The sequence below is a fragment of the Cynara cardunculus genome (assembly GCF_001531365.2).
Source record: "Cynara cardunculus var. scolymus isolate 2C chromosome LG 10, CcrdV1, whole genome shotgun sequence".
Taxonomy (NCBI): Eukaryota; Viridiplantae; Streptophyta; class Magnoliopsida; order Asterales; family Asteraceae; genus Cynara; species Cynara cardunculus.
Window position 1 is genome coordinate 24,207,130 of NC_037537.1, and position 26,343 is coordinate 24,233,472.

The 26,343-nt window shown below is 36.9% G+C and overlaps 3 protein-coding genes across 8 annotated transcripts; 2 read left to right on the plus strand and 1 right to left on the minus strand.

Moving 5' to 3' along the window:
* The first annotated feature begins 3,602 nt into the window (after positions 1-3,602).
* Positions 3,603-6,801, plus strand: LOC112518930. The gene is made up of 2 exons (XM_025126726.1): positions 3,603-4,444; positions 5,885-6,801. Exons 1-2 carry the CDS (start codon positions 3,648-3,650, stop codon positions 6,576-6,578), a joined length of 1,491 nt encoding a protein of 496 aa, XP_024982494.1. The 5' UTR covers positions 3,603-3,647; the 3' UTR covers positions 6,579-6,801.
* Positions 6,802-7,106: 305 nt separating this feature from the next.
* On the minus strand, positions 7,107-10,094 carry LOC112518912 (protein PLASTID MOVEMENT IMPAIRED 2). Of its 2 annotated transcripts, XM_025126704.1 has the most exons (3): positions 9,978-10,094; positions 9,394-9,461; positions 7,107-8,903 (listed from the first exon to the last, which is right to left on the minus strand). In XM_025126704.1, the coding sequence occupies exons 2-3, from the start codon at positions 9,406-9,408 to the stop codon at positions 7,263-7,265; spliced, it is 1,656 nt and encodes a 551-aa protein (XP_024982472.1). In that variant the 5' UTR covers positions 9,409-9,461; positions 9,978-10,094; the 3' UTR covers positions 7,107-7,262. The 2 variants fall into 2 exon arrangements, with proteins under 2 accessions (XP_024982472.1, XP_024982473.1); XM_025126705.1 differs by lacking the exon at positions 9,978-10,094 and having other exon boundaries at positions 9,394-9,957.
* Positions 10,095-11,734: 1,640 nt separating this feature from the next.
* LOC112519269 (lisH domain and HEAT repeat-containing protein KIAA1468 homolog) lies at positions 11,735-23,746 on the plus strand. Of its 5 annotated transcripts, XM_025127300.1 has the most exons (21): positions 12,103-12,145; positions 13,332-13,403; positions 13,509-13,661; positions 14,149-14,312; positions 16,542-16,649; positions 17,227-17,397; positions 17,491-18,036; positions 18,123-18,200; positions 18,301-18,429; positions 18,508-18,582; positions 18,659-18,868; positions 19,072-19,224; positions 19,311-19,525; positions 19,607-19,724; positions 19,810-19,942; positions 21,258-21,459; positions 21,543-21,648; positions 21,728-21,868; positions 21,965-22,088; positions 22,356-22,472; positions 23,246-23,746. In XM_025127300.1, the coding sequence occupies exons 4-21, from the start codon at positions 14,295-14,297 to the stop codon at positions 23,644-23,646; spliced, it is 3,045 nt and encodes a 1,014-aa protein (XP_024983068.1). In that variant the 5' UTR covers positions 12,103-12,145; positions 13,332-13,403; positions 13,509-13,661; positions 14,149-14,294; the 3' UTR covers positions 23,647-23,746. The 5 variants fall into 5 exon arrangements, with proteins under 5 accessions (XP_024983064.1, XP_024983065.1, XP_024983066.1 ...); XM_025127296.1 differs by lacking the exon at positions 13,332-13,403 and having other exon boundaries at positions 11,735-12,145; XM_025127297.1 differs by lacking the exon at positions 13,332-13,403 and having other exon boundaries at positions 11,735-12,145; positions 18,126-18,200.
* The last annotated feature ends 2,597 nt before the right edge of the window (positions 23,747-26,343 follow it).

A 26,343-nucleotide genomic window follows, 5' to 3' on the forward strand; every position in this document is an offset into this window, starting at 1 on the left:
TTTTTCGAATTATTTGAATACTATTTGTTGATGATTTTATTAACAACTAATATATATTTATATAAACAATCTTCAGATCATTAATCAAAGTACTCATACTACCGCGCAACGCACAGTTCCCATACTAGTTACTTTAATAATAAAAACTATTATGAAAAATGTCATAAAAAAGATATTAATTATAAAAACTATTTATTATGGAAAAACAATGACACATATGATAAGTATAATGACATGCATGATATCGGGCGGAGACAAGATTGCGGATTAGGAGGACCACTAAATATAAATAAATCAAATTAAATATTAATGTTCTTAAAATAGCAAATAAAGGTAAACTAGTAAAATACTTGTATCGTCCTTTTATTATCAGAATTATTTTTATACGGCATAAATGATTAATCAACAGTTGTTGTTTTTTTTTTTTTGTCAGATACTTTTTTCAAAGGATGTTAACTGTTAAACTAGCTGATATAAAATAAACTAGAACTATCACTTAACAAATAACAATATATCAATAACCATTTCTAAAATCGAATCGGTTAAAATTAATGACCAAAGTCACGAACAACTTAATAACATAATAAAATTTTCAACTTATATCATAAAGATTAGATCACTGGTTTTTTTCCTTCCTAATTTTGTTCTAAAATCGATTATTTTAAAATTTTAAATTCATTAAAAACATTGTCAATCTAGCATATTCAACTGTGATGCTAACATGAAACAAACATTATATAGAATTAAGGGGCCGTTTACCAAACACTTATCCGGTAAGTGTTTATCGACAAAATTTAACATTATCATTGACTTACCAGGTAAGATTTTAGTTCACAAAAACGGTATCGTATGGAATAATTTACCCGGCAAGCGCTTACCGTGGTAAGAGTCGTCGCCCTCACTTACCGGGTAAGACTCTTGATCCTTGTCTCGCTCTTACTGGGTAAGATTTTTTGTTCTTACCATATTCATCCGGTAAGGTAATGTGACTTGATATTCACTTATTTAAGTAAGCGTTTGGTAAACATGCAAATATATAAATTGGATTACATTGTAATAGTTTAAAATTTTGAGGTTTACTTTTAAAAATTGACTAAAGAGTATAAATAAATAGGTGTATATTAGTCGTGATTTTCCTCATTTTTACCCACTACTATCGTATGTGACGATTGCACTATCTTGTATCTTGACAAGTCACTGTGTTTTGAAACCACTGTATGATAAATAGAATGATTCAGGAGGAGCAGTTGCTCCCTCTGGCAACAACGTGGCTCTGCCACTGATGATATGGAGATAATAAGCATCACATCACGAATAATAAAAAATGCATGAATTCATGATTATTCACTATAAAAAATAGTTGGTTTCTCGGTTTCCAAAATATATACGGTTATCATATGAGCATGTCTCTATATACATTTACCCACAAGTAGGGTGTAAATGGTACGAGACAACTCACGAGCTACTCGAGATCGACTCAGTCAATACTTGACTTGAATAAGCTCCACTCAAACTTGAACTCAACTCGACATAATAACGAGTCAAGTCTAGATACCAATTTTCGTAACTCGAAAAGCTCGTGAGATACTCGATTTCTTATATAAAATTAGTTTTGAAAATATAATCAGTTTCATAATATAATATGTATAATATAATGTAATAAAAATGTCTTATAATTTTTGATATTTGAACAATATTGTGCATTTTTAACTATAAAAACTAATCAATAATCTTTTTTTTTTTAATTAAAATCATTATTAGAAAAAAGACAAAAAAACTAAAAAGTATTGGTAAAGCTCTCCTACATTAAAAATGGTATAAGAACGATGAAATGTGTCATAAAAAGTATAAGAAGTAAGTTTGAACCGCATCCCTTTAGTTTTTTTAAAATTTAAGAGAAGACCTTTAAGTTTTATAATTTATAAGAAAAGACTCTAAAATTTCATAAATTTCGACGGATGAACTTGATTTGAGTAGAAGTTTGACTTTGGTTCAAGCAGAAGTTCAAACGAGTTCGAGCTCGAGTTCACAAAGTCGCAATCGAGTTCGATTTAAGTTAAGTTTTTTACTACTCACGAGTTTTCGAATCGAGTTTGAGTTTGAGAAAAGATTATCGAATTTATATACACCCTGCCCACAAGTTTAGTATTTAAAGAATAACTAATTAAAATATATATTTAGAAAGTGATTATTGCAAACGTTCAAAAACTAGATAATTAAAACCATTAAGGAGATTTATGTAATTTTCTATTTACCTTCAAAGTTTCCTCTTCCTCAAAGTCATAGAAGTTAAACTGGATTTATCCAACATTACAAAACTGGTTATTATAATTTAAAGTCATGGTAATCATAATTCATACCTACTACACACGCAAAAAAAAAAAAAAAAAAAAATATATATATATATATATATATTATATTATAGTTAAATTAAGAATAATGTATCCAATCATTCAAACACCAATAAAAACAACAAATCTCAGAAAAATAAAATACAAAACATAATAAAAACAGAAAAGCAGACTGAAATGGAAGCATAACAAAGAGAAGGAAAAATAAAAGAACAAGAAAATAAAGGAAAAAAATAATACAAATTGTATTTAACAAATGAGTTATGTCATTTTACTCCACGAATAAACGTTTGGTAAACGGTCCTTAAGTTTTTAATATTTCTTATTTTACCCTTAATTATAAAATTGAATTTTTTTTCTATTATCAAAAAATAGAAATTATTATTTAGTTATTAAAAAAAGTAATAATTTCATATTTCTAAAATTCTATACTATTTTCGTTGTCAACATTTAACGTGATCAAATCTTATATCTTATTGTTTCATAAGATAATATTGTTCACTAAAAAAAGTAATTAAAACGTATTAACATCTAGTATGAAAAAACACATTGTTCATGAATGAAAATGTATTTAATAATAACTAAAAAGGTACTCGCACAATGTAGCGAGATACATCTTCATTTAATGCTTCGTTTTATTTTATATATCTATCAATATAACATAATTTATGTGATTTTGATAAAAAATAATGTTTTTACTTTTGAACAAAAATAAATTTGAAAAAATATATCAATATTAAAATCAAATAAACTATTTAAAAGTTCTCGAATTTTTGTATAATTCAATTTTTTATTATAATTTAATTTAGGTCTAATAGCGAAGTAAATTATTTTTGGTTTAACATATATTTTTTATAAAGATAATGATTATGTTAGAACTAATTGCTTATTCTGACCATGTTTTAGATTTTTTATATKTAAAATGAGATGTTTATTCTGTATTTGATTGCGTTAATCTGCAATTAGTTATATGAATTCAAAAATGAAGTTTTAATAAGTTATACTTACGTACAATTTACCTGTAATTTTAATTTTTAAATAATATGGATTAATTAATAATACTTCATATATAAAAATAATTTTTAAAAATTTTTATCAAATATTTTATAATATAGTATAGATATATTTATATAAAATTTTAGCGACGATAAACATGTCGGTGACAGTCCTTATGTCACCGAGCGGTGACCCAAACAACAACTTGCTTAATTATATACTCTTTTAGTAGGAGCCCAACACCTTGCAAGAGAAGCGGTAGCTTACGAAAATCCCTTCCACAAGATCTTCTTGACCGCGATGGACCCGCCACCAACCACCGCCGCCACCACCGCCGTCGAACCACCACATTCCCATTCTCACACCCACTGTCTCCCACCTTTACCTACACCCAAAATCCGCCTTATGTGCAGCTACGGCGGCCACATAGTCCCCCGTCCACAAACAAAATCTCTTTGCTACGCCGGAGGAGAGACCCGCATCGTCGCCGTTGACCGTCGCACCACAGCTTCCACCATATCCGCACTCACCCACCATCTATCCCGCACACTTTATGGTAACCGCCCTTTTACGCTTAAGTATCAGCTCCCCAACGAAGACCTCGATTCCCTCATTTCCATCACCACTGATGAAGATCTCCAGAACATGCTTGAAGAGCATGACCGAATTGCAACTTCCCCTACACCCTCACGCATCAGACTATTCCTCTTCCCTACCCGACCCGAGTCCGTCGGCTCGTTGTTGCTTGACCCGAAATCAGAATCCTGGTTTTCGGATGCGTTGAAAAGCACCATGATTATTAACAGAGGGTTGTCTGACGGGTCGGGTATGGGTAACGGCTTGATGGGGTTGGATTGTTTGGAAGGAAATGGTGAGAGTTTGATGAATAGTGGGGATTCGGGAAAATGTGGTGGAACTGGTGGTGATTCGGGTTCGGTGCCAGAATCGATGGTTTTGGAGACATGTTCGTCTTTTGGGTCAATCAATTCCTCCGTTTCGGCCTCAAATTTGCCTCCAATTGGGGTTAATAATGAGGATGGTGGTAGCAATTTGGTGGAGAGGAAGGTTAAAGTGGTTGCACCTGGTTCAATTGAAAGGTATGACGATTGAATCTCAACTTATGCTTATAATTCATGTTCTGCTTGATTTCTTGAGTATTTATTTAGCCATGCTAAATTTAAACTATCTGAATTCTGAGATTTGGGTGAAGGGTGTAATGAAAAACAACAAAAAATTCTTTATTGTATTCTTTATCTACAAAACAGATGGTCTGAATCTGTAGAATTTCAAAATAGTTACTGTGATAAATGGCTGAAGACTATTGCATATCTTTGAGCCAAGTTTGCAATCATCTATTCTTGGCTCTAACTCAACTTCCATAGAATAATGTGGGATGGGAGTAGATTTTGACATTAGGGATGGGAGTAGATTTTGACATGGTATGGCAAGACTCATCTTATCACAGAACATGATTTCGGGTGAATCAAGGGTTGGGGCTGATTTTTATGGTTTTTCTTCTGTTATGGATGAATGCATGTTTGAGATACAACTTTGAGATGCGGCGATTATGTCTGAACATAAAGAAATTAGGAGGTATCTTTTCGTTATTTGGGGTCGTCGTTTGAAAATGACAATAAGATAGATAAGGATTTTAGGTGTAGAATAAGAGCAGGGTGGATGAAATGATGGCTGAGAGTTTTGTGTGTTACAGAAGTCTCACAAAAGTTGAAACACAAGTTCTATAGATAGGTGCTAGAACCTGCTATGATCAAGATTCAAGGGTAAATGTTAGACCAACAAAAAACATGTAAATAAGAAGAGTGTAGCATCTGGTTTAACATGAATCGAATACTGAGATCAAGAGAATTGTCTTATTTGTATGATGAAGCAAGGATTTTAGGGTGCGTTTGGTATGATTGGAATGGACTGCACTGGACGGACGAGAACCAGGTAGGCGGGTGAAAGAATCGTGAAAAGTTTTAGGGTTTTAATTTGACATGGGTAGTTTAGTAATTTACCAATTTTGTCCTATGTCTCTTATATTTGTTTCCACCTATTCTAGTCGTAGTCTATGTCCTATCCTGGTCTAACGTAGCACCAAACATGGAGCAACAAAGTTTTTGTTATTTGTGTCCTGTCCCTTGTAATGCATCCTTAGGGGGTGGTTTGACGGAATGTATTTCAGGGATTTGGATTATGTGAAAGGATTTGGAATCTTTGGTGTGTTTGGTTTGTAGGATTTGAATGGAATTGGATTTCGTTCTTTATAGATAACCTGTAAGAACAAATCATAAAAATAAATAAATCACCTTTCTATTACCAACTACCCCGACGAGATTTCTAAATCCATGTTTGTGGGATTTCATTGAAATCCCGGGATTTCGCTTCCAGACTTTCCTTTAAACCAAACGCAGGATTGGAATGAAATCCAATTCCAAATCCCACCAAATCCAACCAAGTCCCGCAAACCGAACGGGACCTTAGTGATTTGAAGTAAGCAAGCCATACTAATACTTTCATCTTTTGATAATTGACAGTGATAATTCTGCGGCAAGTGCTTTTCCCGATCTAAAGCCCCGGATTTATCAAGATCAAGTGCTTCATGAGTCAGAGAGTATCATCTACAATCCTTCCTCCACGATCCAGATGCAGAAAACCGTTCAAGTTCCTGGTTATCCGATGCCACACATCCCTGACCAACGACAGCATCCCGTGCAATATATTCACACTGGATCACCGCATTACATACAATACCCAACAGGGCCATTGCCCATCTCCTCTTACTACCCGATGTACATGCCCTACCAGCAGCAACCAAATCAGCCCTACCCCATCTATGTGATGCCTGTGGGACCCACAGATCAATCTTACAACATTTCCGCTCCATCCGATGTAAATGGCAGTGTAACCGGATCTTTACGTCGTCCTCCTTTGCCCACTCACATTGCAAATTCCCATGTGGCTTATAAGGAGGTGACGTTATCTCAGCCGATACCGGAACGAGCCGCTCCATCTAACCGGGTACCTTCGGTGCAACCAGTGGGCCCTACTGCCACCACAACCCCTACTTACGAGAATGATTATGACAATGACCTTGCTTATGCTCAGATATATAAGAGCCAGCCTTCAGCGCCTGCATTTCCGCCTCCAAAATATGAAACTGTGGCGAAAGCCGGAGTGGTGTTGTCGGATCCCTCAACACCGCTGCAGATTGGGACGCCACAACAATAACGCAGCTGCCAAGTTTTCTTAGAAGAGTGTGCTTATAAAGTGGAAGTTTGGTTTCGGTATGTGTTTTTATGATCCTATTTTAGTCGTCTATTCTATTCAATTTCATTTCTTTGTTTGACAACACCCCTGTTTCGTATGGAGGGGTTCTCTTTTCTCTTTTCTCTTTGTGTTAATGTGTTATATCATATGGATAATAGTATACAGTATATGTTTCTTGTTTCCATTTGTTTATTACATGTAAAAGCTTTTTAAAAAAGCATTAGAGCTTGTTCAACTGGTGCTTTTTCGGGCCTGGGCCTTTCAATCCCGTTTTCAGTCAACCAAAAAAGCTCGGGCTCTTTGGGGCCGGACGGGGCTTTGGGGTTGAAGGAGGGTCCTATTGGGTTTTCAGGCTGGGCTTTAACTGGGCCCAGTAAGCGCGAGCCTAGGCCTAGGGTCGGGCTTTGGGTTTGGGCTCTTCTGTGCATCTCTTCATGGGATTTATTTGGTTTTATGATTCTGGATTTAAAAAATTTCACTTGATTACACATGATTATCGTTGAAATCCAATGATATGATGGAAAGGGACTATTTAGAGAATTAGGTGTGGACTTACACTTAAAAAACCTAGATCTATATGCAATACTCTATATACAACATAAACAATGTCGTTGAACATTACGAGTAGTCATACGTTCCAAGAATTCACTCATCCATTTCAGCGTTTTCGTCACCCACGAATTTTGCTAGATTTCGTGTAACCTTTTCCCTTTTTTTAGTGAAAGAAGCTGATTTAATCGCTTGCCGGGTTGCCGGAGATAGCAACTTTTGTGATCTACCTCGCTTCCCAGGCGTCATATTTCCAATTTTGTACACTGATCTCCGAGGTGATGCCAAAACTTTTGCCCCATTTTGCGCCCATCTATTTGACTCGCTATCAACGGACCGCCTTCTGCTGACACTTAAATCTGTTCCATATGCCTCTCCCCTTTCCTCCTCTACCTCAATGTCGAGCTCTCTAATTTCCCTTTTAGCCATTTGGATTTTCATCAAGATCTCCTTTTCGTTCGCCTTTAAGGCTTCCACCCAAGCCTGAGCTGCAGCAACCTTTTTATCGGCAATCTCTTCGGCCCCACCTGCCTTTCCCGTTAAATACCCGTATTCGAAATTGGTGATTGTTATCGTTGAGCTATTTAGCGTGGCCGACTCCCTGGCTCGTACTGTAGAATCAATCAGATTTTTGAGATTCTCGAGAGCTTTAAATTCTGATGATTTCACTGTTTTGAGCTCCTCCATGGCTGCTTCTAATCTTTCTTCGGATAATTCTATTTCACACTCGGTTTTAGGAATTTCCAGCTTGAGGTTTTTGATTTCTTCATTGATAAGCTCATTTTCTTTCTTTGCTGTCTCGGATTCTGCTCGTAAGTGTTCAACTGTGAGTGATAGATTCGATCCAATTGCATTAGCTTTTTCTGTGGTAGCTGTAATGGATTCTAGTTTGGCTTTCCCCTTTAATATCTTCGAGTTGAGGGTCTGAACGGTTAAGTCTCGCTTCTCTTTTTCTTTCTCCAACCGAGCTGTTTCTTCTCGAATGCTTCTGATCTCTTTTCTGATGACATCCATGGAAGCCATGAAATCAAAACCTTCCCGTTTAATGTTGGCAAGTTCTGCTTTTGCTGATTCCAGTTCTTCTGTGATTGCTAGTAGCTGAATGGGAGTTTTATCCGTTTCCTTAACTTTGACGAGTTCATGTTGTAACGAGTTCACGTTATAAAGTGTTAGTTGGAGCTCTTTTGTCATTTCGTTCTGTTGGATAATTTCTTCGACTTTCTTTTTGATTTCATCCAATTCGGTTTTGTAGCGATTAGCTTCTTCCTTCCTCTGAGCTTCAATGGCTGCACATTCTTTGACGGCTTCGATTCGTGCTAATTCAACAAGAACGTGCTCTTCATCGAGCTCTTCAATCTCTTTCTTGATTCTTTCTGCGGCGCTCGAAAGTGTAGAGTTCTTAGAATTCGTGGCTATGAATGCGTTTTCTGCGTTTTTCTTCTTCTTCAAAATATGAGTCATGTCGATTCTCAGTTTACCCAATTCGTGTTTGATGTGTTCGATTTCTTTCATCACTTGTGCATACTGACGATCCTCCTTGTTCATCGACGATACTTTTTGTTGTGAACAAGAATCATGCTGTTTCGTAGTTATCTGCTGCATTATTTTGGCCCTTGAGTTTGCTTCTTCGATCTTCAGAGCCAGATCTCGAACTGTTTTTCGTGCATCGGAAAGCTCGGATTCGGCTCGGGATTTCGTGGAATCCACAACTCTCTCTCTTTTTGAAGTTGGAAGTGCCTTTTAGGAATTAGAAACATAATTAGGAACCAAAAAGATCATATTCACACAAACTCTGCCATAAAATACCCATAAATTTTGTAAAAATGGCAACACTCACTGCAGTTTTACTGTTCACAATGTAAAAAGTATAATAGTTTTAGAAATGCGTAATTATTACACTTTTTCATCAATAACAAATGTACCCTTTAACAGTGAGAGTGATTGATAATTCTCCATCTCATAATTAAGGGTAGAATCGGAGACTGGACATTTCCTTTTGAAAACGAAGGGACAAACTAAATAGAACTTTGGACACTTATTTGGGAGTTGGGACGAAGGGAATATGTTACAGCAAGCAATTTTGGACAAGTTTTGGAAATGAAAATGCAAAAACGATCATTGGATTTGCATTTTTTCGTCCGAAATCGCTTATTCTTATAAAGTTTAGTGTTTTTTTAGCATTTTTACTAAGAACGACGATTTGGTTGCAATGAAAGACGGTTGGTACCTCTGAGGATTCCATTTAGGATCTCTTCAAGTGAAGAATTTGCTTTTGCTCTCTCTTCTTGGAGTTGTCTTCAAGAATTTGAACCACATAATCAGGTGAAAATAGTGCAGAAATACTCGATAAACATAACTGTGTTGATTACGGTTTGCTTCCGTACAACATTTGACTTCTAAATGCCAAATGAATTGCTTCCGATTTCAAGATTATTAGGATAAGATCCCTTCTAAAGTCATCCGATATCGTATAACTACGAAGTAATATCAATCTTGGTTTGATACTGGTTTAATTGTTTAAATTCAAGAAACCTTTTCTGGGATCGATACAATGAACACCCAGAAATCTGAGTTCAATCAAAAGGTGGATTTCATTGCAATTTGCTATACCAAAGGTACAACCTTCTGCAACATCTCTCTCTCTCTCTCTCACACACACACACAGAGCCGAAGAGCCTGTTGTAATGGTACGACACAGCAGACTGTAGAGCCTGCTGTAATGGTACGACACAGCTGGCTGTAGAGCTTGCCATAGCATCCATAAAGAAAGATAAAACTTAGAAATCAAGATAAGATAAGGATTTCACATACCTGAAAAGTTTCAATGGATAAAATGAGTTGAAATTGGAGTTTGCAGTGGTGGGAATTGCGGAAGATTGTTGAAGGATTCTTCGTTTGCTTAAGGAGAATGGTTGATGACTGGTGGGTATTGTTAGTATCGATAGCCTTTAATTCTTTATACCCTTGATGGGACCCACTAATTTGATTGGTCAATAGCTACCCTAGCTGAGGGTAACCAAAAACATTTCTTCCCTTTTTAGCCCTATCTAAAAAAATGTTATCCGAATACATCGTTGTTGTCGGTATACGTATTGAAATGGACAAAAAAGTAGTTTCGCTTATACATCAAAACACTCTTAGTTTTGTCTTGGTTCAATCATTTTACCAAAAGCTACGTACGTGGATTGCTGGATCCGGTAAAAGTCTCGAAACCAAAACACGTAAGCAAGGTTTTAACTGGCGTGAGATATGACATGACAACAAATCCAAATCTCGAGTCTTGTGAGTCACGGCTTCTAAAAGAGTCTGGCACCAAGGTTCCCAAACCCAACATGGATGACACGTCTAAATTACCATATGTGTTTATCGTTTTTAACAAATTTGATTAGTTTTCAGTACCGTTAAGTAATTTGAATGATTCAAACTATTTGGATTAGGTTTTTTTGTTGGATTTAACGATCTTTGCTACTAGAGGGTTGACTGAGTGCCAAGTCTCTGGTTTTCCCACCATATATAATTGATAGTTGGCAACTTGGGTCTTGGTATGTTTCTATTTTCATTACTAACCCATAAGTTTTCTGCTTTTTCATAAGTAGCCCTTATTTTGGCACAACAACTCTGAAGGACTCAAGAACACAAAGTTAGCATAAGGGTTAGAAAGAGAAAGTCGGGGTTAGGTTTTGATTCATATTTCAGGTAACATACTTTCAAAACATATTATTTTAATACTTGAGATCTTGACATCTCAAAAAAAAAAAAAAAAAAATTGAATGTATCTGTTTGATTCGTTCAATATAATAGTGGTAGTGTGGTGGAGGCGGTAGTGGTATCGATGGTAGTGGTAACCACAAAGGTAACAACGACAATGGTGATGACAATCATCAAGATGAATGAAATAAATATAAGAGTTAAATAGTTTTTTTTTTATTTAAATGGAATGAAATATTTGAATTTTTTTTTTTAGAATCCAAGGAATTTACATTTCATGACGTGTGGAATTCGAAAACAAAACTCAAAGAATAAACATAACGGATGAATAAGATTTTGTTAATGGAATTGACCATCCTATTTCTTTCAAATTCGGATTCCAATAAACCAATAGGGCGACTCATTGAATTCCTATACATCGTTAAATACACCCCTATTTAATACTTTCCTCCTCATATACATCAATATCAAAATCCATTATTTACATTCTTAATATATGACTTGACAACCACAAAGTGATGCGTGATTGGTTTGAGCTTGAGCTCAAAATATCAAAAGTGTCTGAAGGTTCCAAGTTCAAATCTAAGGAGGAATAAAGATTCTCTTGTGATCATGAATGTTTAAATACGGTGACTCTGGACTATCCACAAAACATATGATCGTCTTGGGTTAGTCGGCTCACATGACGGGCTGGATACCTGGCTTGATAAAAAAAAGCATGTGACTTAACCTGATTATAATTATGATTATGATTATGACATTAAAAGGGATGCAAATAATATCTAATCCAACGGCATGCTTTTCATCTTAGGAAGACCGCCGTCCATCTTGATTTGAGCAGGGAATAGAAGTTTTGTTGCGAAGCACCATAGCCTCGCACGAGATCGTCGATTTCTGTTTTTGTTCCTTCCAGAGAGACTAACGAGTTTTTACTCTTCGTCAAGCTCGGACTCCATGAACAGATCTTATTAAAACCTTCAAATCTCATGAAACGTATTTCGTCATCGAATCGAACACGGAGCGATACAGATTTCAAATTTCGATGTTTTTGCGATAGATTAATTAGAGAAATATGGACGTGGAGAAATCGTCGCTGTGTAATTGCGTAGTAAACTTCTTATTGGAAGAGAATTACTTGTTATCGGCGTTTGAGCTGCTTCACGAGCTTCTCGACGATGGCCGTGACGATCAAGCTATTCGCCTCAAGGAATTCTTCGCCGACCCCGTTCAGTTTCCGCCAGATCAGATCTCCCGGTTTAATTCTCTTCGAGGTTGATATAATTTGTTCAAATTGCTGATTGGTTTATATGATTAACATTAAAAATGCTGTCCTTGACTCAATGCCTGCCTTTAAATTTATTATGATCTGAAATTTGAAATGGCAGCAGGATGTGATCTGAAACCACCGATTACTAGGTTCGAAAACCCATACAGCCTTCGTTTGTCGGCTAGGAGTTCATAATCACTAATTATGTTGTATAATAGTTGAAACTGATTGTCCCCTTATTTTGGCTTGTTATAATCTGAAAATGGAAATGAGAGCCAAATTTGATCTCATCTGTAGAGTTATATTAGTTTATGTGGTCGTTAACTTTTTTCTTTTTAGGAGATTCATGGGGTGAAAGGCGAAACCCTAGGAATGATGAGATTACAAGGAATATCTTCTCTCTTTCTATTCCAGTATTCTTATGCGGTCTGGTCCGTGTCTCTCCATTAGTTGCCGAACTAATAGTAGTTAGGAGGTTGTTGATTAAGTTTAACAATGTGAAGAAGCTTCATTTGTATGTCTAGTAAATTAGATCAGTACTCAATAGTATGTCATACTAATCAGTTGCTTGTTATTTCAATTAAATTACATGTTCATTAAACATTCTGTATTTCATAGCATATTATAAGAAATAAGAAGCTATAAGAGACTTGCAAGCTTCATCTGGGATCAGCAGAATGTATTAGATGGCATATTTAAACAAAGTAATAAAAAATTCATAAGATATCATTCTGCTCCCCCAAGCTTTGCTAAAATTATATCTGTATAGGTGTATCAGTAGAATTCTCGATTGTATTTTTAACATTTTAGAACTTATATACAGTTTGCAAGGCATTAGAAGCACAGACCTCCTCCTTTTTCTACTCCCCTTTCCAAGCTGCTTATCACTCCCTATCTTCTGTGGCACAAACCAAACCTACATTACCTTGGAACAGAACATCTGTATCACTGGAGTACTTTAACCACTCATAATTTGAATGGAATTGATCAGCTTTAAGCCACTAAGATTACTTAGTATGGGCAAAAATCATGCAGCTCAGTAGTTGAAGACCTGGAGGCACATGTTTAAGAGAGGGAGGGAGGGAGTTGGCATGTGCTTCTTTGCAATTGTGATTATAATTTATTGGGTGGGTACATTTTAGGTAAAAGTATATTATTTTTGCTCTGTTGTAACAGTTTATGCTGTGTAGGCATTCTATTCATCTCTATAGTCATAGCTGATTTGGAGGTTCAACTTTGATAATTGTGTATAATTATTGATGGTTGGTATCACTATAATCCCCGTTTTTATAATATAACCATATAGTTCCTAGTTGTAAATGTACGCGTTGTGAAGGCTTATTTCCTTTTTCATTTACGTGAACTAGTTGCCGACCCACAGAGTTTGCTAGAGGAAAAAGAAGCACTAGCGGAGAAACTAGCAATCAGAGACTATGAGAACCGTTTGGCTCAAGAAGACATTCTGAAGCTGAAGACTGAGTTGCAAAAGAAATGTGAGGCCAGAACGGACGAACCAAGTGGTAGATACTTTTTCATCTTTTATTTACAACTAATTTATTTGCTTTGCTTCTATTTGGTTTATTTGCAAAAGACCTTTATATAGAGTAATACAAATGTTGTTTTGATAGAACTAGCCATGATCATATGCTCTTCTTCAACCGTATTTCGTTCTCCAGTGAACAGCTATAGGAAAATTAAGTTTAGTGACATTCATACTTGAGTGAGCAACCACAGTGTAATTGGTTAAATATCAAGATATTTCTTCACATCTCACTTTCCCCTTGGTGTGCAACTATCTTGGGACTTTGAATGTAGATGGGAAAACCAAAAGTGATATTTCTTCACTTCCCCCTGTTCATACAGTGTGCAACTATGTTCATTGGGACTTTGAATGTGGCTGAAAACCCCTAATACTTTATTCTATTTTCTTGCTGCTCTAATGAAATAACCTTATTCTTGTTTTCCGGATTTACTTCCTTTAAAACATGCAATGTGATATGCCTGCAGATGCTAACGCAAAAGATGGAGCCGATGTTCAACAAAGCAGGGAGACGACATTCTCTGATTTGGGTCCCTTAAAGGCAAAGGAGCGCCAAGACCTGAACTGTGCTGTAAAGGAATATCTGCTCTTAGCAGGATACCGTTTGACTGCCATGACCTTTTATGAAGAGGTATGTCCTGCTTCTGTTTATTTGCCATTATATCAAATCTGTTTCATGGTACTTATGAAATATATATACTAAACATTGAAAGACTCAACATTGCTCAAGAATGTGTCATGATCATGGAACTTTTACCCTTTATGTGTTATGTGTCATGTGAGTAGGACTTCCAAGCAAAGTCTACAACCTTGGGTTGTGAGTTCGACTCTCTCTGAGACATGGGTGTGCAAGTTGATGTGTCAACAATCTAATGCAAGTAGTTGTAGCACCTTCTCACCCTCCAACATGGTAGAAAATTTTGCTTTTACTTACAAAAGCAGGTCCATTCCATTGTCACATGCACAAAACTTTCCTTCCATATGGATTGTCGTGTGACGCGTATTGAACATGCCAATGAATGAAAGTGTGTTCTCTCAGTCTTGCCTAGCCAGATGTGGCATCAAACTTCAAATACGTTGTTGCTGTCTTTATCTCACTGACCTACAATGGAAACGACTCACATAACATGATTTACGCAGAAAAGTAGGGAATTCTTTTAAATTTGAATGGAAGCTTCTGTCATGTATCGATCGAGGACCTTTACATGGGGATTTGCAAGTGTAGAGTGACCCTATGACCTAGTTGATCAACCTAAAACGGTCTTCTAGATAAGTGATGTAAAAGGGAAAAGGGTTGTCCTGTCCCTGCGTTCTTATTATAATGGCTTTAGAATGAGCAGTGATAGTTATGTTCGGAAAATTGTCTCAGCTTACTTTTAGAAGTTTGTTGATGTGTACACTGTGGTCATATTACATCAATTTCCAGTTCCTCTTTTTCCCAACAATATTATTCTTTAACCACATGAAAGATTCAGTTCCATCATTCCATGCATTCTTAGGTCACACGATGGAAGCCAGAACCTTTGGTTCACACTATAATGATAGCCCTTTGCCTTTCTAAACTCTGTCCAACTGAAGAGATAGATGCAGCTACATCCATATCGAAATCTTCCATTATAAGTACGACCAATGTTTGTCTTCAATGAAGAATATACCAGCTGTAATTTTCCTTTTTCCCATCAACAACATTGCAATTTCAAATTAGTATAACCTAATTCACAGTGTGCTTAGTTCTGTTACAGGTATGTTTGTATAGCATGTATATACTCTTCTAATTACTTTAGCTTAAACCAATGGCTTTTCTTTTGCCAATGAGTCTATTTAAAAGCAGAAGAAACATACTGATAGGAATATTTCTTGTACATGGAAAGTTATTTTGCATACCTAAATACTCTTAGGTGTTGTTTGTTTCTTAAGAGGTGTTGAAATCTGAGGTCTTACTTCACCTGTTAAAGATAAGGGGTGGTGCTGAAAACTGAAAACAAAATTGATAAGGTTGTTTGTTTTTGTGAACCGATAAATGTTTGAATGTGTAAGCAAAATAAAAAAACAATATTAAAAAACTATGACCAACAAATAAAAAATGCTAATTAAAACTTATCACATATAATAAGTTGATTCATTGAAAATCAAAATATGAAGTGTTGGTATTTTTTAAGAGTATGAGTTTAGTGCTATTGGGACTTGTATATCTTAGATGTTCTCAATTCTCAAATGTTCCATTGTCATGGTACAAGTCGTAAAGCTCAAGTTTGTTATCCGCCATAATGGTCCTTAGGAGCTTCTCTCTGCTCAACGCAGCCACTCTGTCTAGTGGATACTTCCCATCACCACCAGCTTTTGGCTTCATTTCATAACAACACCACCACAATACAAATTTATTTATTGTTTAAAACATGTTATAAAAAGGAAAAAAAACTGCCAATGAATTGATTTACCCCTATAAACTCGAGCTCGATTTCTGGCTTGCTTGTCGGTGGTTCTTCAGTCGAATAGCTGGCGGCAGAGGCCAATATTGGTCGAAAAATATGATGGTTTTTGGGGAAATATTGTTGCCAATGGTGAGAGGGGAAGAGAGAGCAGGGTTTACATCTTGTTTTTTAGGGTTTCCATATTTTTTTGTTTTTGTTTTTTTGTTTAGCCTTTTAGGGAAACAAGGGGATAATAAGAGGCTAATAGGACGTGGGTTTACCTCTTACCCGATAAGACGTTTTAACCCCTTATGACTGAAAAAAAAGTCTTATAAGTCTAACCTCTTATTGAGTAAAGACATAACGGTTAATAAGAGGTATTTTTTTTCAACATCATGATGTATCAAGGGTTGCCAAACATTGTTGAAAATCCTTTGTCATGACTGCAGGTTAGTGACCAGAATCTAGATGAGTGGCAGAACTCATTTGCATCTGTGCCAGATGCCTTGCGCCATTACTATTATCAGTACCTATCTTCCACTACGGAAGCAGCTGAGGTACTTCTTGAAGCAGCTTACCTTATGGTCATACAACTTGTCTCTCATTTATTCTTAGGACAACCTGTCATATAACATATGAGCTCATCTTATGCTTTTAAATATTGATGCTTGTATTTACTTGTTTCTCATGTATTCTAAGGGATTGCTTTATATGATCGCTAGAGCAAAAGTGCTTGTTTTCCTCAAGGCAAGAAGTTGTGTCCCTCCTAAAGCACATGCCCAAAAATATTTCAGTCATTTCCACAATTGTTTGGTGTCATATCAGTCCTCTTTCCTATATGCTGATTTAGTGATTGTTGAACTTTTTTCGACTACGTCTAAAATACTTGTATTTGTATGTCTTCATTTTCAGAAAGTGTTACTGAAGACACAGCTAAAACTTGACGTTACTATAAACTATTGAATTATCTTGTTTTTGGGCAGTGCTTTATAAAAGAAAATACAATAATCATGAGTTTTATTTGGGTCACCAATAAGTAAACAGTAAGAAGTATTTTGTAGAATACAAAAATGTCATAGAACTGTGATATACCGATGGTGAACTGCATATCTCAAGACAGTGCCTATTCTTCAGGAGAAGTTTTCCATGCTTAAGAAGAATGAATCATTGCTGAAGGAAAATGATAAGCTCAAACATGAAAAGCAGTCCTTGTTGAGAAGCAGAGATTTGGCTGATGCTCAGGCTGTGGCTTTAAAGAAGTCATTGGAGAGTTTACAGAGGGATATCAAGGAGAAAGAGAATCTGGTACTTTAATCACACATTAATTACTGCATCAAGCAACACCTATCTGATACTGTGTACTTGCGGTCACTCATGTATGAACTCTTTATGCTTTAGGTTCAAGATCTAAAGCAGTCACTAGAACAGCGGAAAAAAGAATTGAATGGCTGCAAAGCTGAAATAAGTTCACTTAAAATGCACATGGAAAGAGCTCGACCAACAGAAGATACAGCATCTGGTGGTGTAGAAGAGGGGCAAGCACCATCCCTCGAAAGCTACAAGGAAGAAATAGAATCACTGCAGAAGGAGATTGAGAGGCTGAATGCTATCAAATCAACTGATGCGGAACCTGTAGGATCCATAAATAGCGTGGAAGATATAACTGATAGAAAAGATGAAGTAATAAAATTATGTGAAAATGATATGGTACCACTATTGAGTGGTAGTCCTTCTGGAAATTTAGAAAGTGTGGGGTCTGAGAACGTGACAATTCAGAACATAGACAGTATTGCTGATAAACATGAAGAATTTTCCAAATCAGATGATAACTATGTTACTGATGTAGCTGAGAATTCCCCCAAAGAGAATGTTGTGCCTGTCGTAACTGATAATGGATCGCTTCCAGAGTCAACTAGTCCTGTTGTTGAACATTTTTCTGAGAAGGTAACCTTTTGCCATCAATGCTCTAAAAACTCGATTAGTGATTAGTATTTCATAAAATCAATCTTATCTATGCAAATTTAATTACTCAGGGTCCTGGAACAATTCAGATTCTTTCAGATGCGCTGCCTAAAATTGTTCCTTATGTGCTGATCAATCATCGAGAGGTTACTGAACAACTTGCTTCCACTTTTTCTTCATAATGAACTATTAAACTCTCCAAGAATCACAAATCCTCTTGCATTGATTGTTGTTATTTTCCTATAGGAGCTTCTTCCTCTCATGATGTGTGCAATTGAGCGTCATCCAGATAGCCACACAAGGGATTCCTTGACTCACACATTGTTTAACTTGATTAAGCGCCCAGATGAAAAACAAAGAAGGATTATTATGGATGTAGGTTTTGAATACATAGATTGTTAGATTTTGTTGTGTTTGTAAAGTCTTAGTGCCACATATTATTTTTCTATTCAGGCCTGTGTCACCCTTGCTAAGAATGTGGGAGAGATGCGAACAGAAACAGAGTTGCTGCCGCAGTGTTGGGAGCAAGTGAGACTTCTCTTCATTTTCCTTGCCATGTTTTGATAACAAGATTTCATTTTAATACTTATTTTGTGCTATGCAGATTAGTCACATGTATGAGGAGCGCAGGTTGCTTGTTGCTCAATCATGTGGGGAACTTGCAGAATTTGTGCGTCCAGAGATCCGCGACTCCCTCATCCTATCTATTGTGCAACAGCTGGTAGAGGATTCTGCACCTGTAGTTCGCGAGGCTGCTGCCCATAATCTGGCTTTGCTGCTTCCACTCTTCCCAAATATGGATAAATATTTCAAGGTCAGCCTCACTAAATATGCTTCGAGGCTATCATGGAGAAGATTTCTGACTTGACAGGATTTCTACAATGTAAGCTACATGGTCTAGGGAATGTAGCATTTTCCCATGATCATAATATGGTGACTTAAAAAAACAAATATGAAAGGAAATTGGAAGAATATGATATTCCGTTTTCCCGATATCTTTTCTTGTTATGTTTCTAGGTGGAGGAAGTGATGTTCCAGTTAGTTAGTGATCCATCTGGAGTGGTTGTAGAAACAACGATCAAAGAACTAGTTCCTGCTTTGTTGAAGTGGGGAAAGAAGTTGGATCACCTTCTACAAGTGTTACTTTCTCACATATTGACCTCCATTGAGGTACAAGAAAATTTCAAACCAATAGTTGTTATCTTTTGACCAACCAACATCTTGTAAACGTAGTCCCTTACATGGTCTTTCTTCAGCGTTGCCCACCTCTTTCAGGGGTTGAAGGTTCTGTGGAGTCACACTTCCGTATTTTAGGAGAAAGAGAGCGTTGGACCGTTGATGTTTTAATGCGGGTACTGTTGGAATTGCTTCCAATTGTACACCAGATATCTATTGAGACATGTCCATATCCATCTGTTTCAGATTCCGAAGGATCGTCATTTTCAATGCCATTGCTTGAAAAATATGCAGAGTGAGTTACAACAAGGATTGTTTCTTTTTCCAAGAAATGTTCATCAACACCTAAAAATTACTGCGTTCACATTTTCGACAGGGGAAATGTAGATTGGCCTATTTTTGAGTGGCTTCGAGATGACTGCTTTTCCAGTCTGATTCAGATTGTCTCTCTATTACCAACAAAGGAAGATGGTTTGAGAAACCGGATCTCAAGTGTACTTATTTTCCACACTTTCGCTTTTTATATCATGTCCATATCTTCTAAGCAAGCTCTTAACAGTTCATGATTTGTTATCCCAGTTTCTGCTGGCAGTTTCTGGACGATTTGGTGATGATTATCTCACACATGTAATGCTGCCTATATTTTTGGTGGCGGTTGGCGATAGTGCTGGTTTGGCATGCTTCCCCCCTACAGCTCAGTCAAAAGTCCAAGGTTGAAATTTTCACTGATAATGCTATTCTCTTTTGGAAATTTACTAGAGTTGGGTTCGAACAAGAACAATGACCAAATATGAGAACACGGAACGGCCAAATCACATGTAATTTTGCACTAGAATCATGTGTAAAATCACATGTGATTCACGTGAGTCGCCTGCTCACCCCTGACGTTAACTGTGTTCCGTAATCGCATGTGATTTTAGTGCAAAGGCACATGTGATTTGGCAGTTTTTGTGTTTTCTTATTTTGACCTTGTTCTCGTTTAATCATCCCTCTCTCTCTCTCTCTATATATATATATAGAGAGAGAGAGAGAGAGAGTGAGAGAAGGGGGCACATTGTTAACTGCTTAATTAGTACAAACTGTGCTAACCGGGTTATTTTCGTCTTTTTCATATATTCATACCACATTTCTTGATTATCTCATTCACTTAATTATCACATTTCTTAATTATCTGAATTCACTTACCATTTTAAAACAAAACCGTAATGAAATTCAAACAAACTCATCGTTTCACCTATGAATTTTAAACAAAAATCATCGTTTCACCTGTGAACTTTTGGTTTCAACAATGAACTTTGTGTAAACTTCTTTAATTATTTCATTCACTTTCTGATTTCACCTATGAACTTTGGTAATTTTTGGAACAATCAGAGTTCATACATGAAGCACACTTTAAACAAATATGATTGTTTCGTCTATGAACTTTGTTTAAACCACCTTAATTATATCATTCACTTTCTGTTTCACCTATGAGCTTTGGTAAAACTTTTTGGAACAAACAAAGTTCATACACGAACATAAAGGAATTTAATTCCAAAAAATAACCGAATTTAACGGATAAATGGAATAAAAAACCAAATATAACGGATCAATGGAATAAAAACCAAATTTAACGGATAAAGGAACGAAATCTAATTCCAAAAGTAGTTGCATTTCTCTTCCAAAAGTAACCACATTTATCTTCCAAAAATAGATCATAATTTGTTCCAATATTCCCTTCCTTTAATTCTTTTTCTTTTTCATCAATTTTTACCTCCAAACTGTTGATCAAAAGAATGAACGGCTCATATGAGTTTATAAGGTTAGTACTAGTAATTGGTAGCAAATGATTATGCCTCTCTCTCTCTCTCTCTCTATATATATATATATATATATATATATATGATTATGCCTTTTGGTGAGGTTTAAACCCTTGACCTCCAGGGAGCCTGGTCTCTACCGGTAATCCGGGTTCCGCTATTACCCATTCTACTTATTTACAAATATTCTTAATAATCCACGCTGACTGATTCTTTTTACTGCTTCAGGTCTAAGACCAAAAACTACTGTAGCCGAGAGAATTGCCACCTTGTGTGTCCTACCGATTCTTTTGGCAGGTGTCCTTGGAGCCCCTAGCAAGCAGGAACTATTAACAGAATACTTGAGGAATCTCTTGGTACAAAGTGCTGCACAGGAGGGTCAGTCAGCAATGCATAGTGCTGATATTTACAACGCTGTCCGTTTCCTTTGGTTGGTATTTCCTCGATTGATTCTGTTATTGAGTTTATTGCTGGGCTTGGATTACGTTGTTTCTTTTCACCATTGTTGTGCAGCATGTTTGAAGAACACCAGAATATGGTTTTCAGAATCTTATGGGAAATGGTTGTGAGCTCCGATATGGATTTAAAAATCAATGCTGCCAAACTTCTGAAAGTGATTGTAAGTCCAGTTCCAGGTTGAATTACTGTTTCTCACTTTTTTACCTTTATTGAATCTTTAATCTCGTTGATTTGAATAGGTACCATTTATCGATGCAAAAGTTGCTTCAACGCATGTTTTGCCTGCTCTTGTAACTTTGGGGTCTGAAACAAACTTACATGTGTTGTATGCAAGCATCGATGCCTTTGGAACTGTGGCTCAGAACTTCAAAAATGATGTGGTAAATTGATACTCTTAGTAACAGTGATTTTTCTTTATGGTAATGCCTTCCGGTTTCTCTTTACGCAAGTGGCTGACCAAAGTTTATTTCTGGTAGATTGTTGACAAAATACGGGTTCAAATGGATGCTTTTCTTGAAGATGGATCTCATGAAGCTATGATTGCCGTTATTCGTGCATTAGTGGTGGCTGTACCACACACAACGGAGAGCCTAAGAGATTATATCCTTTAATCTTCTATAATTCTATTAATACAATTTGTTTTTGCCGTTTAACATCTTCATTTTCTTGGTAGTGGCTAGCAAGTCCTTATATTGTTTGGATAACCGTGCATGTCCAGGTCAGCTTGCACACACCTTAACTAATCCCATAGGTCATGAGGGGACTCAAACTGGTGACCATCAGAGAAATGAAAGAGAACCACAAAATGGAGAAATGATAGATCAGTTTATACATGTTTTCAATAATTGTTTCTTTGACACAGTGCACATTTGTTATCAAAGATATTTCATCTTTCTACAACTCCACTGCCTACAAGCAACATGGTGCATCGCCGTGAGAGATCCAATGCATTTTGCGAAGCAATCCGTGCTCTCGATGCTACAGGTTTGCTTCTTTCCACAATTGGCAAGATTTTCCACATCTTCTGCATTCATCCTTGAAAAAGTTCATCTATAGGAAGACGAACTTCTTGAAATAACTCTAGAACCTTGCTTAGCACACACTACAACGGAATCTTGTTATAAGACACAAGAATTGTCTGAATGTCCTAAGAAGACTGTTTTATAGGACTTAACTTTATAACACCTAACAATTGTGAATATATGTAAAAGTGTTACAATAAGTTTATATGATACCAAATGACCTTTGGGTTAGCAGAATCCGGTAACCCAACCTTCTTAGAGGTCAAGAGTTCAAGCCTCACCAAAGGTGACAAATGTGTGTGAATCCAATTTGCTGATGCTTCAAAAAAAAGTTTATGTGATACTTTTGGACGTATAAACTTTTTAAGATGGTTTTAGAATAAAGTTACATATAAATTTTTTTATAGAAATTATTGAAAAGTTTTATAGGAAATTGTTTTTGCAAGACACTGGTAATTTCATTAAAAGAGGAAATTGTTTTTTTAAGACAGTGATAATGTCAAACAATTAATAAGACATGTTCTAAAAAACTTGTTAAGACGCCCAAAAACATTGTATAAACTTATTGTAATACTTTTACATAGAACCCATAAAAACTTATGTCCCATCAAAAAGTCTATTAGGACATTTAGACATTTCTACAAACCCTCTTGTTATGGCGACGATGACATAGTTTTGGAAAAAATTGGTCGTCAATTCTGTGACAGAAGTAATATAAATAACCGTTTCTTGCAGATATTTCAGCTGCGAGTGTCCGGGATCTGCTCATGCCAACAATTCAAAACCTATTAAAAGATACAGATGCACTCGATCCAGCACACAAGGAGGCTCTTGAAATCATAGTCAAGGAGAGGTCCGGTGGAGCTTTCGACACTTTCAGCAAGGTAATGGGCAGCCAGTTTGGGCTGCCGTCCTCCATGACCAGTTTCTTTAGTGAAGGTGGGCTGCTCGGAAAGAAGGATTCGATCGAAATACCGCCACCGCCACCCCCCGATCTTGGCATTCGTCCCAAACTTACCATCACTCCACCATCACCAGCCGAAGACACAAGATTCCGGAGAATCATGAGAGGTGGTTTTACTGACATGCTGAGGGGAAAAAACAAAAGCAGCGAAGAACTTTCGCCAACTCTTTAAGTTTTGTTTTCGTTTCCTTGTAAACCCCAGAGACCACATAAGTTTTGTTATTTTTCTACTTCTATTCTTTTTAACGTTAGATTGATTAATTTCGTTTCTAGAATGTAAAAGAGCAGACCTATATCATCACGCCCATCAACATAATAAACGTATATCTTCACGAGTACGAAGATCGAACAAAATTTATCCATCAACATCAAAACAAAACGGTACGCGTATTCGCTCAGCCATATCTCGACTATTTGCTGTGACTTAACAATTAATTAAACTTTTCATCAGCTGGTTTGACTTAATTCGAAATAAATGAAGGTTGGAAGTGTGTAAGTTTCATGTGCCCTGAGGAAAACAAAAGACATTCGATTACTTATGTAATTGTTAACTGATCAATGAATAGAAAAAACGATTAGGTGGAGTTTGGTTTGCAGATTCAGGAGGAAATCGATGGAATTGGAATGTTGAATTTCATTGACCATATTCCACTTCCTTGTTTGATTCATTTTTTTTTTTCACGAAAGGAATCTTCAAAATCCTACAAATTCCACAAATAAAGGAATTTAACATTCCTTAGCAACTACATAGTATTTTGATGGAATGAAATCTCTATCTTCATTATACCAAATATGCATTTAACCTAATATACTCTAATCTCATAAAACTCAATATGACCATTGTCGACCACCTCCGACCACTATCGATCTGAATCACCGCGGACCACCACCACCGATCTGAACCACCCCCGACCACCACCACCGCCTACCACCTATCTGAACCATCGCTGACCGCCACCACCGATCTGAACCACCCCCGACCACCACCACCGCCTACCACCGATCTGAACCATCGCCGACCGCCACCACCGATCTGAACCACCGTCGACCGCCACCAACGATCTGAACCACCGCCGACCGCCACCACCGATCTGAACCACCGCTGACCGCCACCACCGACTACCACCGATCTGAACCATCGTCGACCACCACCACCAACTACCACCGATCTGAATCACCGCCGACCACTACTGATCTAAACCATCGCTGACCACTACCGATCTAAACCACCATCGACACCGCCGATCTGAGTCACCACTGATCAGATTGACCGTCAATCTGAACTACCGCCTATAACCGCCATCTGAACCACCATGGACCACCACCGATCTGAACCACTGTCGACCATCGCCATCTAAACCACCACGGACCACCATCGATCTGACCGCCAACTATTATCGATCTGAAACACTGACAATCTAAACCATCATTGACCATCACCGATCTGAACAACCACCGATCTGATCCATCGTCGATTTGAACCACATACGACCATCGTCACCTGAACCGCAACGGACCACCATCGATCTATATCACTGCCAACCACCGACAACTACCATGGATCTGAATCACCGTCGGGCGACCACCACCGATTTGAACAACCACAGCTGACCACCTCCATTTGAACCACTGCGGACCATCATCGATCTGAACCACCGTCGATTTAGTAACATCGTTTGGCTTATGGTTATATTTGGCTTGTGTATTTTATATTTTTTTACATATTAAATAATTATTTTATTAAAGTATTTTTAGCTTTAAAAAAATTAAAGTTTTCAAAAAAAGGGCATTATGGTCATTTACCAATATTTTATTTCAATTCTAAAGCTACATTATGTAAACCAAACAGACAGATCCCAATACCTTAACAAATTCCATTCCAGTGTCTGCCAACCAAACATGTGGTCAAACCTGAGAACATTCCATTTCAATTCCTTCACAGTCAAATTCCTTTAACAAATTCAAAAACATTTTGCGAACCAAACGCCACCTTAATCTCTAGACAACTTCCGGATTTTACTTGTGTTAAAAATCGATGTATCGACTTTTATTCGGTCAAAGTTTGGTAAAGGGTCACAAATGCTTTTGCCCCAAAGAAAGCTCGAAAGTGAAGCATACCCGTATTGCTAGAAGACCAAACCCCAATCATTTATGTTTTGACACTTATAAGTCAATAAACATATGAAATTTTATTATGCCACATACCCTTCTCCACATTCATAACCATAACTATTAAATAACCCTCAAAAAACACAAAAAAAACCTCTATAAATTATGTGCCGAAACACTAAACCGAATCACAAATCACCGTCTCTCCTTTTTATAGTTCCGACTCTTTTTTATCTGTTTTGAAACAATGAACAAGTCGTTCTCTTTCATTATTTTGTGTGTTATGATGATTGTGCTTTTGAGTAGTACCCAGAAGGCGAATGCGGCAACGTGCAACCCACAAGATTTGTTGCCATGTGCTGGGTTCCTCTCGAGTGGGGCACCACCGTCTAAGGCTTGTTGCGGCAAGTTGAAAGCACAACAACCTTGTTTCTGTGGCTATGTAAAGAACCCTAGTCTTAAACAATACATTAACTCTCCAAACGCCAAGAAGGTTGCTTCGGCTTGTGGTGTCTCGATTCCTAAATGTTAAGAAGAAAAAAAATGATACGTTGGAAGAAAGAAAAATGTACCACGACTGGTCGTGCGTGCTACTTCGTTTCTTTTAGTAGTATGAGCGAGCAAAATAAGGTCAGATGCTATTGTCGCTTTTAATTTCAACAGTTTCTTGTTGTACGTGTGTATCTCTCTGTTTTTTGTATTTATCTAATGGTTTTATTTTGGTGACGTTGTTTGCTTTCTCACATGGACTCACAGTCAC

Coding starts and splice junctions, on each gene's coding strand:
- LOC112518930 (XM_025126726.1), top strand. CDS start 3,648: ATGGACCCGCCACCAACCACCGCCGCCACCACCGCCGTCGAACCACCA. Junction 4,445..5,884: donor GCACCTGGTTCAATTGAAAG/GTATGACGATTG, acceptor GATAATTGACAG/TGATAATTCTGCGGCAAGTG.
- LOC112519269 (XM_025127296.1), top strand. CDS start 11,947: ATGGACGTGGAGAAATCGTCGCTGTGTAATTGCGTAGTAAACTTCTTA. Junction 17,398..17,490: donor TCAAGGAGAAAGAGAATCTG/GTACTTTAATCA, acceptor TTTATGCTTTAG/GTTCAAGATCTAAAGCAGTC. Junction 18,430..18,507: donor AAAGAAGGATTATTATGGAT/GTAGGTTTTGAA, acceptor TTTTCTATTCAG/GCCTGTGTCACCCTTGCTAA.